We start from the raw sequence: 11799 nt of genomic DNA, 5'->3' as shown, positions 1-11799 counted from the left end.
ATTATTAATTGTTATTAATATATGGTATGTATAATATATATATCTATATACATATATATGTATGTGTGTATATATATATATATTAATATATATGTATGTATATATGTATTTATATATATATATTTATATATTCATATATATATTATTAATAATAATTATTATTATCAATTATTATTAATATATGGTATGTATATTATATATATACATATATACATTCATATATATATATATATATATATGTATGTATATATGTATTTATATATATATATACAGTATATATATGTATGTATATATATATACATACATATATATATAATATACATACCGTATATTAATAATAATTATTAATAATAATAATAATAATAATAATAATGCTGTGGCTCTGATGTGGCTTGGCTCTGATTGGTTGTTTTCTTCCTGTCTGTGAAATCTTGCAAATGCCATTAGGAGCACCGGAGGACACAGAGGCGCATGATTTTTTTCAGATTACCTGTTTCATGCACTACTGTCAGGTTATAGTGACCGTTTTATAAAAATAGCTTTTTAAAATCATATTTGCTCCATTTCTATCCACTGCTGCATCAATGACTGCAAAGATTATGATGGCATATTATAAATGTGAAATATATGACCACTGTTTATTTATTAATTACTTTATTAACTTTTATGTTATGGCTTATTGGAAAGTGAGACTCACATGACTCTTTGTCAATAATTTACTAATGGCTAATAAGCTTGTAACTGATTACTAAGACCTGACAGGTTATTAGAAAGTGATACCTCCATGTCTGCAATTATAAATGTTAGTAGAGCATTGTTCTTATGAATGGCTTAAACTAACCATTAATAAAGCTGTTATTTACAGCTTGTAAACCCTTTACAAAGGGGGCCTTGTTAGAAAGTGGTGCAGAATGGAATACAAACAATTATAAACTCATGCAATTGCAGATACCCTGTAGGTCCCTATCTAAATGCTGTGGTAGAATTAAACCGATGTTCCTGGGGGATGCATTAGCAGGATGCACATCTTAAAGAAGGTCACCATATTCACGAGGTTGTCTTAAGTCCGATAAACGCAGAGCCTCCTGCAAACTCAGCAGTTTAACACCATCATGCAAATGAGTCATTGATCATTTAATCAATTTGAGCTAGAAAATGGCTTTTTTACTGAGGCAGAAGTGGGATACACTTAGGCTACATCTTCTCTTGCTTGAAAAATGCTGCTTCCCCAGTGTGTCGGTGTGTTTCAGATTATCTGAAGTCTCTTTCAACATTTACTGTATATAAGACCACTTCATGCTTATTATTATATTTTGAGGTGAAAATAGGGTTATATACGGTCACATTACAAATCTCTTTACTGACGAGTCACCGTTATTCACTTATGAAACAGTGACAATGTCCATGAAATTGACAATGACAACTTAAACCTGCAACTCGTCTCCTCTCCTCTCCTCTCCACTCCTCTCCTCCTCTTCTGCAGCACCGTTGGGTTCAAGTCTGTCCTAAAGGCTTGGGTTTGGTACCGCTCGGTGTGAAGAAGTTGGGTCAGAGATAAATTTAGTTTCTTCTGTTAACTTACATCAAGAGGCACAACAGGAGTGGCCTGCTGGAAATAGCCCCAATTTTTGTTTGTTTCTGCCTCAGACTGTCAAGAATTCATTACAGAGGACTTAGTTTATGCAAACTGTAAATCTTTCTATGTCTCTATAAAGACTTGTCCCACAGATGGGTTCTGTGTTTCCAGGTTTTAACTCTCTGGATGTAACTGTGGGACTGGATTGTCTTTTATAGATGTAATTAGTTTTTAAGTCTCTTGCAAAACAGATCTTGATCTCAAATGAGACTCCCTTAGGGCTTAACTATCTTCATCTTACACTGTCTGTGTGACAGTTCCTGTACAAGTCTTCTACTTTGCAAATAAAGTCACTCATGTGATAAAAGACAAACTGTGGCTTCTCCACAGCGAATTAATTTAGTGCTTTTATAAGATTTATTCTAATATAATAATAAATGGAATTTGTCTCGTTCTTTTCTAGGACTCAAAGTCGCTTATATGTAAGCAATGTTTAGTCATCATATCTTCAGGTGTGCCCAACAAGCAACCACGAAGAAGGAATATGTAGACTTCAACTGAAGGTAAACTGGTACACATACAGTTGAGCAAAAACATCTTCTAAAGTTGACATGTGTTGTATTTTTATTCTTTTGTAATGCAGAAGTAACAATAATGTTTTGGCTGATGCCATCCTTAGTGTGCAGGCTCAGTGATTGTCAAGGTCCAACCAAGAACAAATACAAGCACTGTCATAGAAATGCACCACACAGAGCCCATTACAAGGGAACGATGGTATTGACTGAGAAAAAAAGAAAAAGAAAATATATATATATATATAATAATATATAGTATAATATAGAATTATATATATAAATTTAATATACAAAATAATTAAATTAAAAACAAACAAATAAAAATGTATTTGAATAAAATTAGAAATTAAACAATTACAAATTAATAAATAATGACCATAACCCCATAAAATTTAATTAAATTAAACAAAGACTTAGACATAATATTAAATTCAAAATTAACCAAAACAAAAGAATAATAATTTACCTCTGGTCTACAAAAAAAAGTGAAATTGAACTCCTCCTGCTGAGTTAAGTCTTTATATCTAGAAATTCTTTCTTTGGAGCAGTTTCCTCTCAAAGTTACTTCCCCTGTGGGCTGCAGTGATTTATTTTTTCTATCCCCCATGCACTGCAGATTTTTAATATAATGATTTGCACCAATAAAGTGTCTTGTAATAGATTTATGTCCCCTAACTGCAGCACACACGTCCATGCTGTTTGTAAATCTTACTCACAGTATACACTATGACATACTATACACTTTTGCATAACAGGTCTATGTGACGTCAAGTTGTTGCGGCTTTTTTGACTCCAGCTACTAAATGAACCATCAGATCAAATCTCTAGCTGGTCGTCTGCCAAAGCCTCCTCTGGAGGATTACTGTTCTGGGACCAGCTGCTCTGTTAGAACAAAAAACTGCCACATATGGCTCACGGAAAAGTAGGATCCATGCAAACAGACCGGGCCCTTTAGTTGTCAAGTCAATTTTTTAATCCTGCTTGGTGTAACAGATGTGTAGGGTTAATTAAATCACACCAAATCAGATTATGAAAGATGAAGTGTCAAACACAGTAGAGGTGTTTAATTTAACTGCCTCTGAAATATGTTCCTGTCATCGGTGAAACATCCCTCATTACGTTTTCCAGTGTACCTGGAGCTAATTTAGAAAAACCTTCAAACAAATCCTCAGGTACATGAGTCATATTTAGCTCTGTAAGTGGCCAGTCATAATAATCGCTGTACACTGTGAGCTGGTTTCAGGTCAGCTGTGCACCACTCGTTGTTGATGAGGGAGACATTGACCTCATGAGTCATACACAGCTGTGGGATTATACTGGGAAGGAGAGAGGATCTTTATTGATTGATGAGAGGGTGAAACAAACAAGGTTATTGACTTGATCCCACTGCACCACATCTGCATTTACACCACCTATAGCTCAACAATTAGATGGATGACCAAAGGGATGACACTCCATGATACTTTAAGAGGCGAGCAAAAGATAAAGAGCTTGTCTTGGGAAAGAAAACATGTCAATAGAATAAAAACAAGACACAAGATGTTAACTGTTGCCTGTAGCAATGGGACAAATAAAGATACATAACACCATATACAATAACAACTTATACATAAATAAGTCTTTATGTAATTAATTGTCTTAACTTAATTTGGCCGTGATTCAAGCCACTATTTCACTCACTGTGTGTAGAAATTTAACTATATTGCAAGTGTTTTTATGCTTTTTTTTACTTCAAATTCTTTTTCCAGCATAGTCTGTTCACAATAAAGACAATCAGATTATATGGATGCTGATGTAATCAACTAAATTTGATAAGCAGTCATGTAACAATACACAGTCTGGATGGGATTCCGCACACTGGGGACCAGCTTTTCCTGGTTTTAACTCACTTTGCCGCGGCTCTCGCTGTGTGTTTTTGCATATGAGATGTTGGAGTTCAACGGCCCCCTCCTCCACTGCCGAGCTACTGTTCACAGCTCTGACAGATCTGGTCCCAGGACAGTCATCAGCAGGGAACGATTCAATCATAATTGTTACCAAATGGGCGGTGTTAATTGTTATCTTCCCTCGCAATCTTTTCCGCTGTAAAATCTATAGTTTGCAAGGGGGATTAACTTGCTTTAGCTTGCTTAAGTTGCACTAAAAAGAGCGATGCAATCATCCTCAACCAATAAGTCACCACAAGGCCACTGTTGCCACGGAGCTGCATGGCTCAAGGCCAGCTGACCTGTCTGTCAGTCACAGTGATTTGTCCGCAGCCACACCCTGAATAACTCACAGTCTAATCAAACTGCCTTCAATACCCAACATCAAGCTTGGAGTTTGACTATGGTCTTTGCTTCAGCACCAGCTGAGGAGTTTTACTTATCATTTCACTCTCTTCTGCTGCATCTTTGCTTTAAGATGATTTTGCCCACCTGGATTTACAGGAACATTTGTTCACTCAAATGGTGATGCAGTTTAAAATCTGGACACATTAGTATGTTTTTATGTGTGTGTCTGTCTTTGTGAGGAGCAATATGAGGAAAGCATTTTTTGGAAAGTGAGGAAATTTCAGCCAGTCCTCACTTCTTCAAAAGGCTGTTTTAGGATTAAGACTGGCATAAAGGAATAGTACGCAACAATTAGGGCGGATCTATTGGCAGAAATGGAATATAATACTAATAAGTATGTTTTTATTAGTGTATAATCACCTGAAAATAAGAATCGTTGTGTTTTCGTTACCAGAATGGACAAACTAACTTTTCCGTGTTCAAGAGGGAATGTATAAAGTGAGTCAGGGCTCTCACAAATGTAGAAGTACAAACGTTTGTGTGTGCACGTTTACCCCATTTGAAATTGTCACGTAAGCCATGCTGCAAAAGCTGCTTATCGGACAAGACTCATCATTATAAACAACATACACACAGAGAGAGAGAGAGAGAGAGAGAGAGAGAGTGAACTGCCCTTCTTTGTCATCAGTGGTCAATATTTGATGTTGCTCAATTTCAACCTGACACGACTGAATAAAATCATCTGCTTTTTCGAACTTTGTCACTTTCTCTCTTTCTTCTACACACGCATTTTTCCCCTATCCTTACTTTCTCTCTTTCACCCTAACACACACACACATTGTGAACAAACACATACACACACACTACCAGGTGAGTAAACAGTGTGTTGCTGTACTTTGGAGCGGTGGATTTGGCTCTCCGGCGCTGTGAGTTCAGGCTTTTCGGCTCTACAGTCAAAAAGCAGACGGAAAACGACAAGATGGCCGGATTTTGTTCGCTGGTTTTTATTGCTGGTTTGCTGCTGGAAGTGTACGGACTGGCCGCTGAGGAAAACACAGGTAAACAACAGAGGAGCAGGTATGGATTGAGGAGGCGGGAGGCCGCCAAAGGTCAGAGATGTAAAAATAATATAGGAAGAATGGTCATTTTTAAAGGCCTGATCTATGACCCCGAGTCTTAAAGTGACGCCACCCAAAAATCTCATTCCCCGTGGTTTTGAAAGGTTGTAAAAAGTGTAATTCCCTCTGTCGTAGCAGCAGATGTGATATAAGGTGCCAAAAATGTTCTTTCTTCAAAGTACGGTGTGTTACTTAGTGCAGAGCTTCAGAGCTTATGGATGTGACATATAGAAGGAGTGCAAATAGCTGTATTTTGTTTTTGTATCCGCATGGTTTGAGAGGTTGTATGACAGTTTTCATGCTTTTTTAGCAACTGTAAAAGCTGGCCAACTTTCCACCAATGGAATCCATTGTAAACACTTTGAATTTAAAATTCTCCATGAAGTCTATACAAGGATTTAGTGTTTGAAGATTATTATGGTCTTACTACCAAAAAGCAGATATGAGTCTGGTTTATTTTGTCTTTTCAAACAGATAAGAGAGCTTGACGCCAGTATTCATGGGTTGTTATTGTTTTAACAAGTGGTATATGCATTTTGACCGAGGTATTCTGAGTAAAGGTTCATCAACATTTACAATAAGATTAATATTTTACACAAAGAGAGGGGCGTGAGGCAAAGATACTGGTGATGTAGTATAGGACCTCTCTCTTACAGTAATACATCCATGACTGAAATGGACAGGTGCATGCTGGTTATTGCCCAACGATTTGGTATGTTGATTGTACACGGTCAACAGTTGGAGTGTTCTCATTCCAACTCGTCATATACTGACACTTTGTCAGACCCCTTTGCGTCACTTTCTGGTCGCAGTAAACACATGCTTAATGTTGTGAATTAACTAAAAAACACTTGCTTAGGTTCAGGTCTATAAAACCACTATAGTTTGGCTCAGGATAAAACAACATGGTTGGGCTTAAAACTACTACGTTTGTACAGAAAAATGACACTGAACATTGTGAACGGGTGACATGAACGAACAGCTGATTTTTAACATGACATTTCTTCTTTGTCTTCCGTTACCTTTTCAGGAGCTGTGTTTGTGTCTCAGCAGGCGGCGGATACCGTGCTGCGTCGCCTGCGCAGGTACAACAGCGGTCATCTTGAAGAAGTACTTCAGAAAGCCAACCTGGAGCGGGAGTGTAAAGAGGAAACCTGCACGATGGAGGAGGCAAGGGAGGTGTTTGAGGATGATGACAAAACTGTAGGTTACACACACACACAAGCACACACACGCACACACACACACACACACACACACACACACACACACACACACATATAATCCAACCTCCCACTGTATTAAAGTGTGTATATTGGGTTAACTTTGAGGTTTCTCATGTGTTTCTATTTCAGATGGTGTTCTGGGCCGGCTACATTGGTAAGACATGATAAAGACGAGTTCTCACTTTGAATTTAAAGCTACACCGTCACCTCTGAACATGTGTGTGTACGGTTTATACGTGTGTGTGTGTGTAGATGGTGACCAGTGTCAGCCACCCCCCTGCCAAAATGGAGGTGACTGTGCAGATGGAATCAGCTCATATGTCTGCTGGTGCAAACCAGATTTCAGCGGCAAGAACTGTGAGATCGGTGAGTGAGACAGACCGGATATGAAAAACTCAAACAACGATCTTTACTTTCTTTTCGCTAACACACATACCGTGTATATACAATATATAATAATGTCATCATGTCACCGTCGGCGTTCAGTACCAGCGCACAAGGCACCCTTCAGCGTTGGTATGAAACGCACCGGGCGTTCCTTTAACTGTAATGTAAACCCATCTGCGGCGACAGTAAACGATCCGATAACGTGCGCCGGGAGTGTGGTGATGTAGTTTAAAGAGTGAAAAGACACATGGGTTCAACAAACACAAGGCTTTCATCCAGGAGACCGCGGTTCGTGTTCCGTGTGTCACGTTACAATCAGCTGTTTGTTTGTGTTCACTACGTTCACTTTAATTTTCACTGTACAAACGTAGTAGTTTTAAACCCAACCATGTAGTTCTTTCCTAAACCTAACTATAGTGGTTTTGTTGCTTAATCCTAAAGTGACGCCAAAGCCAAGGGGCGTCACACCAAGGGGCGTGACGTGATGAGTTGGGATGAGAACGTGTTGGGACAACAAAAGAGATTCATTCTGTTTTCCCGCCTGTTTCCAGAGGTGGCCAAACAATGTTCGGTCGACAATGGTGGATGTTCCCATTTCTGTGTGATGAAGGCGGAGATACCGGTGTGTCAGTGTGCAGCTGGTTACAAACTGGGACCAGACAAGAGGAGCTGTGAAGCAACAGGTAAAATAAAATCATAAACCATACATTCAGCAAAGTTGTTGTTCAGGTGTTATGGTTACAGGCTGCTGTATATTTAGAAGTTAACTTTTATGATTTTTTTGGTCTATTATTTTGTATCCCTCAACACAGCCATACTACTCACATTACAATGAAAGCAGACTGAACAAAGAGTGCATATATTTTCAGTGCTCAGAATTTATGATGTGAAATTAGTAATACCTCAGTGTAGAAAAACTCTGTTACAAGTCAAAACTTCTGAAGTACAAAAGTATTTGCATCAAAATATACTCAAAGTGTCCAGTGTAAAAGTACTCATTATGCAGAATGGCTCATTTCAGAATATCATTGGATTATAATTATTGATGCATTAATGTGTGCATTAGGTGGAGCTAATTTTAACTACTTTATATACTGCAGGGTAGTTTTATCAATATCATAATTTATTAGTTGATGTTAATACAATTAAAGCATTAAAATGACAGCTGTCAGCTAGTCACATTGATAGCTAGCCAAAGGGCAAACATATTAACATGTCATTTCTTGAGATACATTCATTTCCCCCATGTTTTTCTGTAGTTCTCCACATGCACTTTATGAAATGAAAACTAATATTTAATGAGACAAAACTCGAATATCTCCCTCTTTGTTTTGCCTTTAATCCCCCTCAGAACAATTCAGCTGTGGTCGTGTGAACGGGTCCTCCACCTCCTCCACCAGGTCCATCATAACCCCGCGGTCATCGAACACGACGCACGGCTCTGGGAGAAAAAACAATTCCAGCGACACCCTGGAGGATCGCCTTGACTTAGAGTTCAACGATGAATATGAATATGCATACTACGACCTCCACGCGAATGATTCAGACCTGTCCAACGTCTCTGTGGCCTCTGCTGCAGTGAAAAAACGATCAGTGAGGTCGGACTCAAGCTCCTCTGATGATCCAGCGGAGGTCGTCGTGAACGGTAGGGAGGCGAGTGGTGTCACAGAGAAAGATCAGCTGCCCTCCTGGGCTTTCCCCACACTCCCCACCATCACAGAAGAGGAAAACACTAACCAGAGGATTGTGGGAGGCAATGATGCCATTCCTGGAGAGATACCCTGGCAGGTAAAGTGGGATTTCTAACACATCGTCACAGAAGCTTGTCCGTGGGCTTGAATTTAACAATTTATTTTTTTCGGTCTGGGAGTTGTCTGCGTTTCCGTCTTAGAAATGTAACCCTTTCACAGTGTGTTTTCAGTTCATAAAAGTTAATTAGAACATTTTGGTCCCCTAAAAATATCTTAGGCAGTCTCGTGTCACATCTGGTTGCAAGAAACCAAGATGGCGACGGCCAAAATGCCAAACTCGAGACTTCAAAACAGCAGTCCACAAACCAATGGGTGACGTCCTGGTGACTACGTCCACTTCTTATACAGTCTATGTCTATGGGAGGACAGTTATTCAAGTTATATACACTGCTTTAACCACAACTGGGCATGAGGAGTTTGAAAGCTGTGGGCATTACCCAAGCAGAAAGGATCTAAGAAAAGACGCTGTTGAGCTGCATTATGGGACATGTAGGATACAGGGGTTTTGGATCTTGAACCATACTGGGGACTAAAAGTCCACATCTCAGCCTCTACTGCTCCGATTTTGACTATTCTTCTTTTAATTTGTCTCTCGAATGTCCCCCAAACTTATGGAGGTGCAATTACTGCGAGATGGGAGCATTCGGAAGTTCAGAAGGGAACAACGAGAAGGCAGTGTGTGCCGTGATGCTGCTTATTGAAGGTATTTGTGTTTGTGTGCAGGTGAGCCTGATGTCTCACTCAGCCTCCCTTGGAAGAGCGGAGCCTTTCTGCGGAGGATCTCTGCTCAGTGAATTATGGGTCATCACCGCTGCCCATTGCCTGACACAAGCTCGTATCGCTAAACAGGGTTTCTTCGTGAGAGTGGGTAAGAAAAACAAATGTTATATTCATATTCTTAATCTCTGATGCATACCTCTGGTCTTAATCATTCAAATTGATGTTATGTCATGGTTGTTTTAACCTTTTCCACTTTTTCATAGACCCATTTTTATCTTTTTTTAGGGGGGTACAGAGGGTCTTTAGGGGGAGATGTCAGGTCAACAGTAGATGTCACATAGAAGTGGTGTACATCATCTGAAAGCTGGGAACCTGAAGATTAATTTGAGATGCAGCTCAGCACTGTGTGTCAAGTTGTTCTAGTTATAAATTAGATGGAAAAATATCACAGAAGTATGTGATGGTCATTCCCATGCTCTATCATGTCTCAAAAGTTGTTGCAGCTATTTGGGGGTTTTTACAATTTGTTATACAGATTTGGTGCTAAATTTAGAAAAATGATCAATAATCCCTCCAAAATACCCCATTAAGACACCAAGACCTTGAGGAACACCGTAGAAAAGGCCATGCTGTGATTTGGTTTCAAAAACTTTTGACATTTGGAGATCTGAATGCTCTAGGTCTCTAGTTTGTGGTTGTAAAGTGTCATGAGCCTGTGATTATCCTAGAGGTCACCACAGTTCATTTTATACAGTGTGGTCAAAAATGTTCTCACTATAATGAAATGACTACTATGGAAACTAACATCATCACACGTGAATACAGTTGGGCTCATTGGATCCACAGGAGTCTCAGCTTTACAGTAATACCAAATGTATGCAAATTCAAGACTGTTTAGGGACCCCAGTATGCAGAAATATTCAAATACATAATTTTAGAATAGGCGAAAATAACACATTTATACTGCATTAAAAAAAACTGCATGGTCTTTGCCCCAAACTGCATGAGCCTGCTACAGCCTCTGAAAGGCCGTAAAGTCGACCGAGGCCCAGGACCATGCTGGTGATTTTCATGTTTTATCTCAACAGTTTTATAATTGTGTAGTAATGCAGTGGCCCCTTTGTTGTTGGTGCATTCGGTGACATTTGAGATGCTAGCCTCATCACGTCGCCTGTTGCAGAAAGTGATTTTATTGCATATAACTGAATGTATGCTTCTATAGGTGAACACGATGTGAACCAGAGTGAGGGTCCAGAGCGAGACTGTGTGGTGGCAGAGCAGCATCTCCACCACATGTACAATGAGAAGAATTCACCGTACAACCATGATATTGCACTACTGAAGCTCGCCAGTCCAGTGGAGCTGTCCAACCAGCGGCGTCCCATCTGCCTGGGCCCCAAAGACTTTACAGAGAACCTACTGAGGGACTCAAGCAGCTCTCTGGTGAGCGGCTGGGGACAGATCAAGTTCAGAGGCGTGCAGGCCGCCAAGCTTCAGAAGCTGGAGGTCCCCCACGTGGATCGCACCCTGTGTAAACAGAGCAGCAGAGACCACGTCACCCGTTATATGTTCTGTGCTGGCTTCCGAAATGAAAAGAAGGATTCGTGTCAGGGGGACAGCGGGGGGCCGCATGCCTCCAATTATAAAGGCACTTGGTTCCTGACGGGTATCGTCAGCTGGGGGGAGGAGTGTGCCATGGACGGCAAGTATGGCATCTACACTCGAGTCTCGCGGTACTACCCGTGGATCAGTCAGAAGACAGGGCTCCGAATTAACAACAAATGACAAATGGGAGTAAAGGAATAACACAGCTGGCAGGAAGTGAAAGTTTTTCTTCTCCTGAATCATGTTAATTTGGATTGTTCAATAAAAAGTAATTAGAATATCGGGAGTATTTGAATGTTTCTGATGAAATATCGCAAAATAATACCTCGTAGCTCTTCATCCAATGTTTGAATTAGAGTTGTATGAAAAAGGGAAAATATTAAATGCAATCTTGAGATGCTAAAGCAAATGTAAAATGTCATTCTTAAATCTTAAACAGGTGTTTTCAGTCATTCTGGCGCTAACAAAGCAAACAGGAGACTCGGGAGGATGTCGCTCAGTTAGTCTATACACGCCAACACAGTCCTGAGCAGAGGTCTAATCAGACACATTAACTGAAAACACCTGC

At 39.7% G+C, this 11799-nt stretch overlaps 1 protein-coding gene across 1 annotated transcript; it reads left to right on the top strand.

Annotated features, from left to right (window-relative positions):
* The first annotated feature begins 5185 nt into the window (after positions 1–5185).
* On the top strand, positions 5186–11647 carry f9b (coagulation factor IXb). The gene is made up of 8 exons (XM_037747935.1): positions 5186–5482; positions 6573–6745; positions 6898–6922; positions 7021–7134; positions 7707–7838; positions 8507–8943; positions 9630–9774; positions 10849–11647. The coding sequence occupies exons 1-8, from the start codon at positions 5404–5406 to the stop codon at positions 11409–11411; spliced, it is 1668 nt and encodes a 555-aa protein (XP_037603863.1). The 5' UTR covers positions 5186–5403; the 3' UTR covers positions 11412–11647.
* Positions 11648–11799: the final 152 nt, after the last annotated feature.

Source organism: Sebastes umbrosus, chromosome 17, assembly GCF_015220745.1.
Source record: "Sebastes umbrosus isolate fSebUmb1 chromosome 17, fSebUmb1.pri, whole genome shotgun sequence".
Lineage (NCBI taxonomy): Eukaryota > Metazoa > Chordata > Actinopteri > Perciformes > Sebastidae > Sebastes > Sebastes umbrosus.
Note: the sequence above shows the minus strand (reverse complement) of the source record. Positions and strands in the feature narration are given on the sequence as shown.

What these genes read in the sequence shown, in the direction of transcription:
- f9b (XM_037747935.1), top strand. Translation starts at nt 5,404, where the DNA reads ATGGCCGGATTTTGTTCGCTGGTTTTTATTGCTGGTTTGCTGCTGGAA. An exon ending in GGCCGCTGAGGAAAACACAG is followed by an intron (nt 5,483 to 6,572) that starts GTAAACAACAGA and finishes TTACCTTTTCAG; the next exon opens with GAGCTGTGTTTGTGTCTCAG. An exon ending in GAGGAGCTGTGAAGCAACAG is followed by an intron (nt 7,839 to 8,506) that starts GTAAAATAAAAT and finishes AATCCCCCTCAG; the next exon opens with AACAATTCAGCTGTGGTCGT.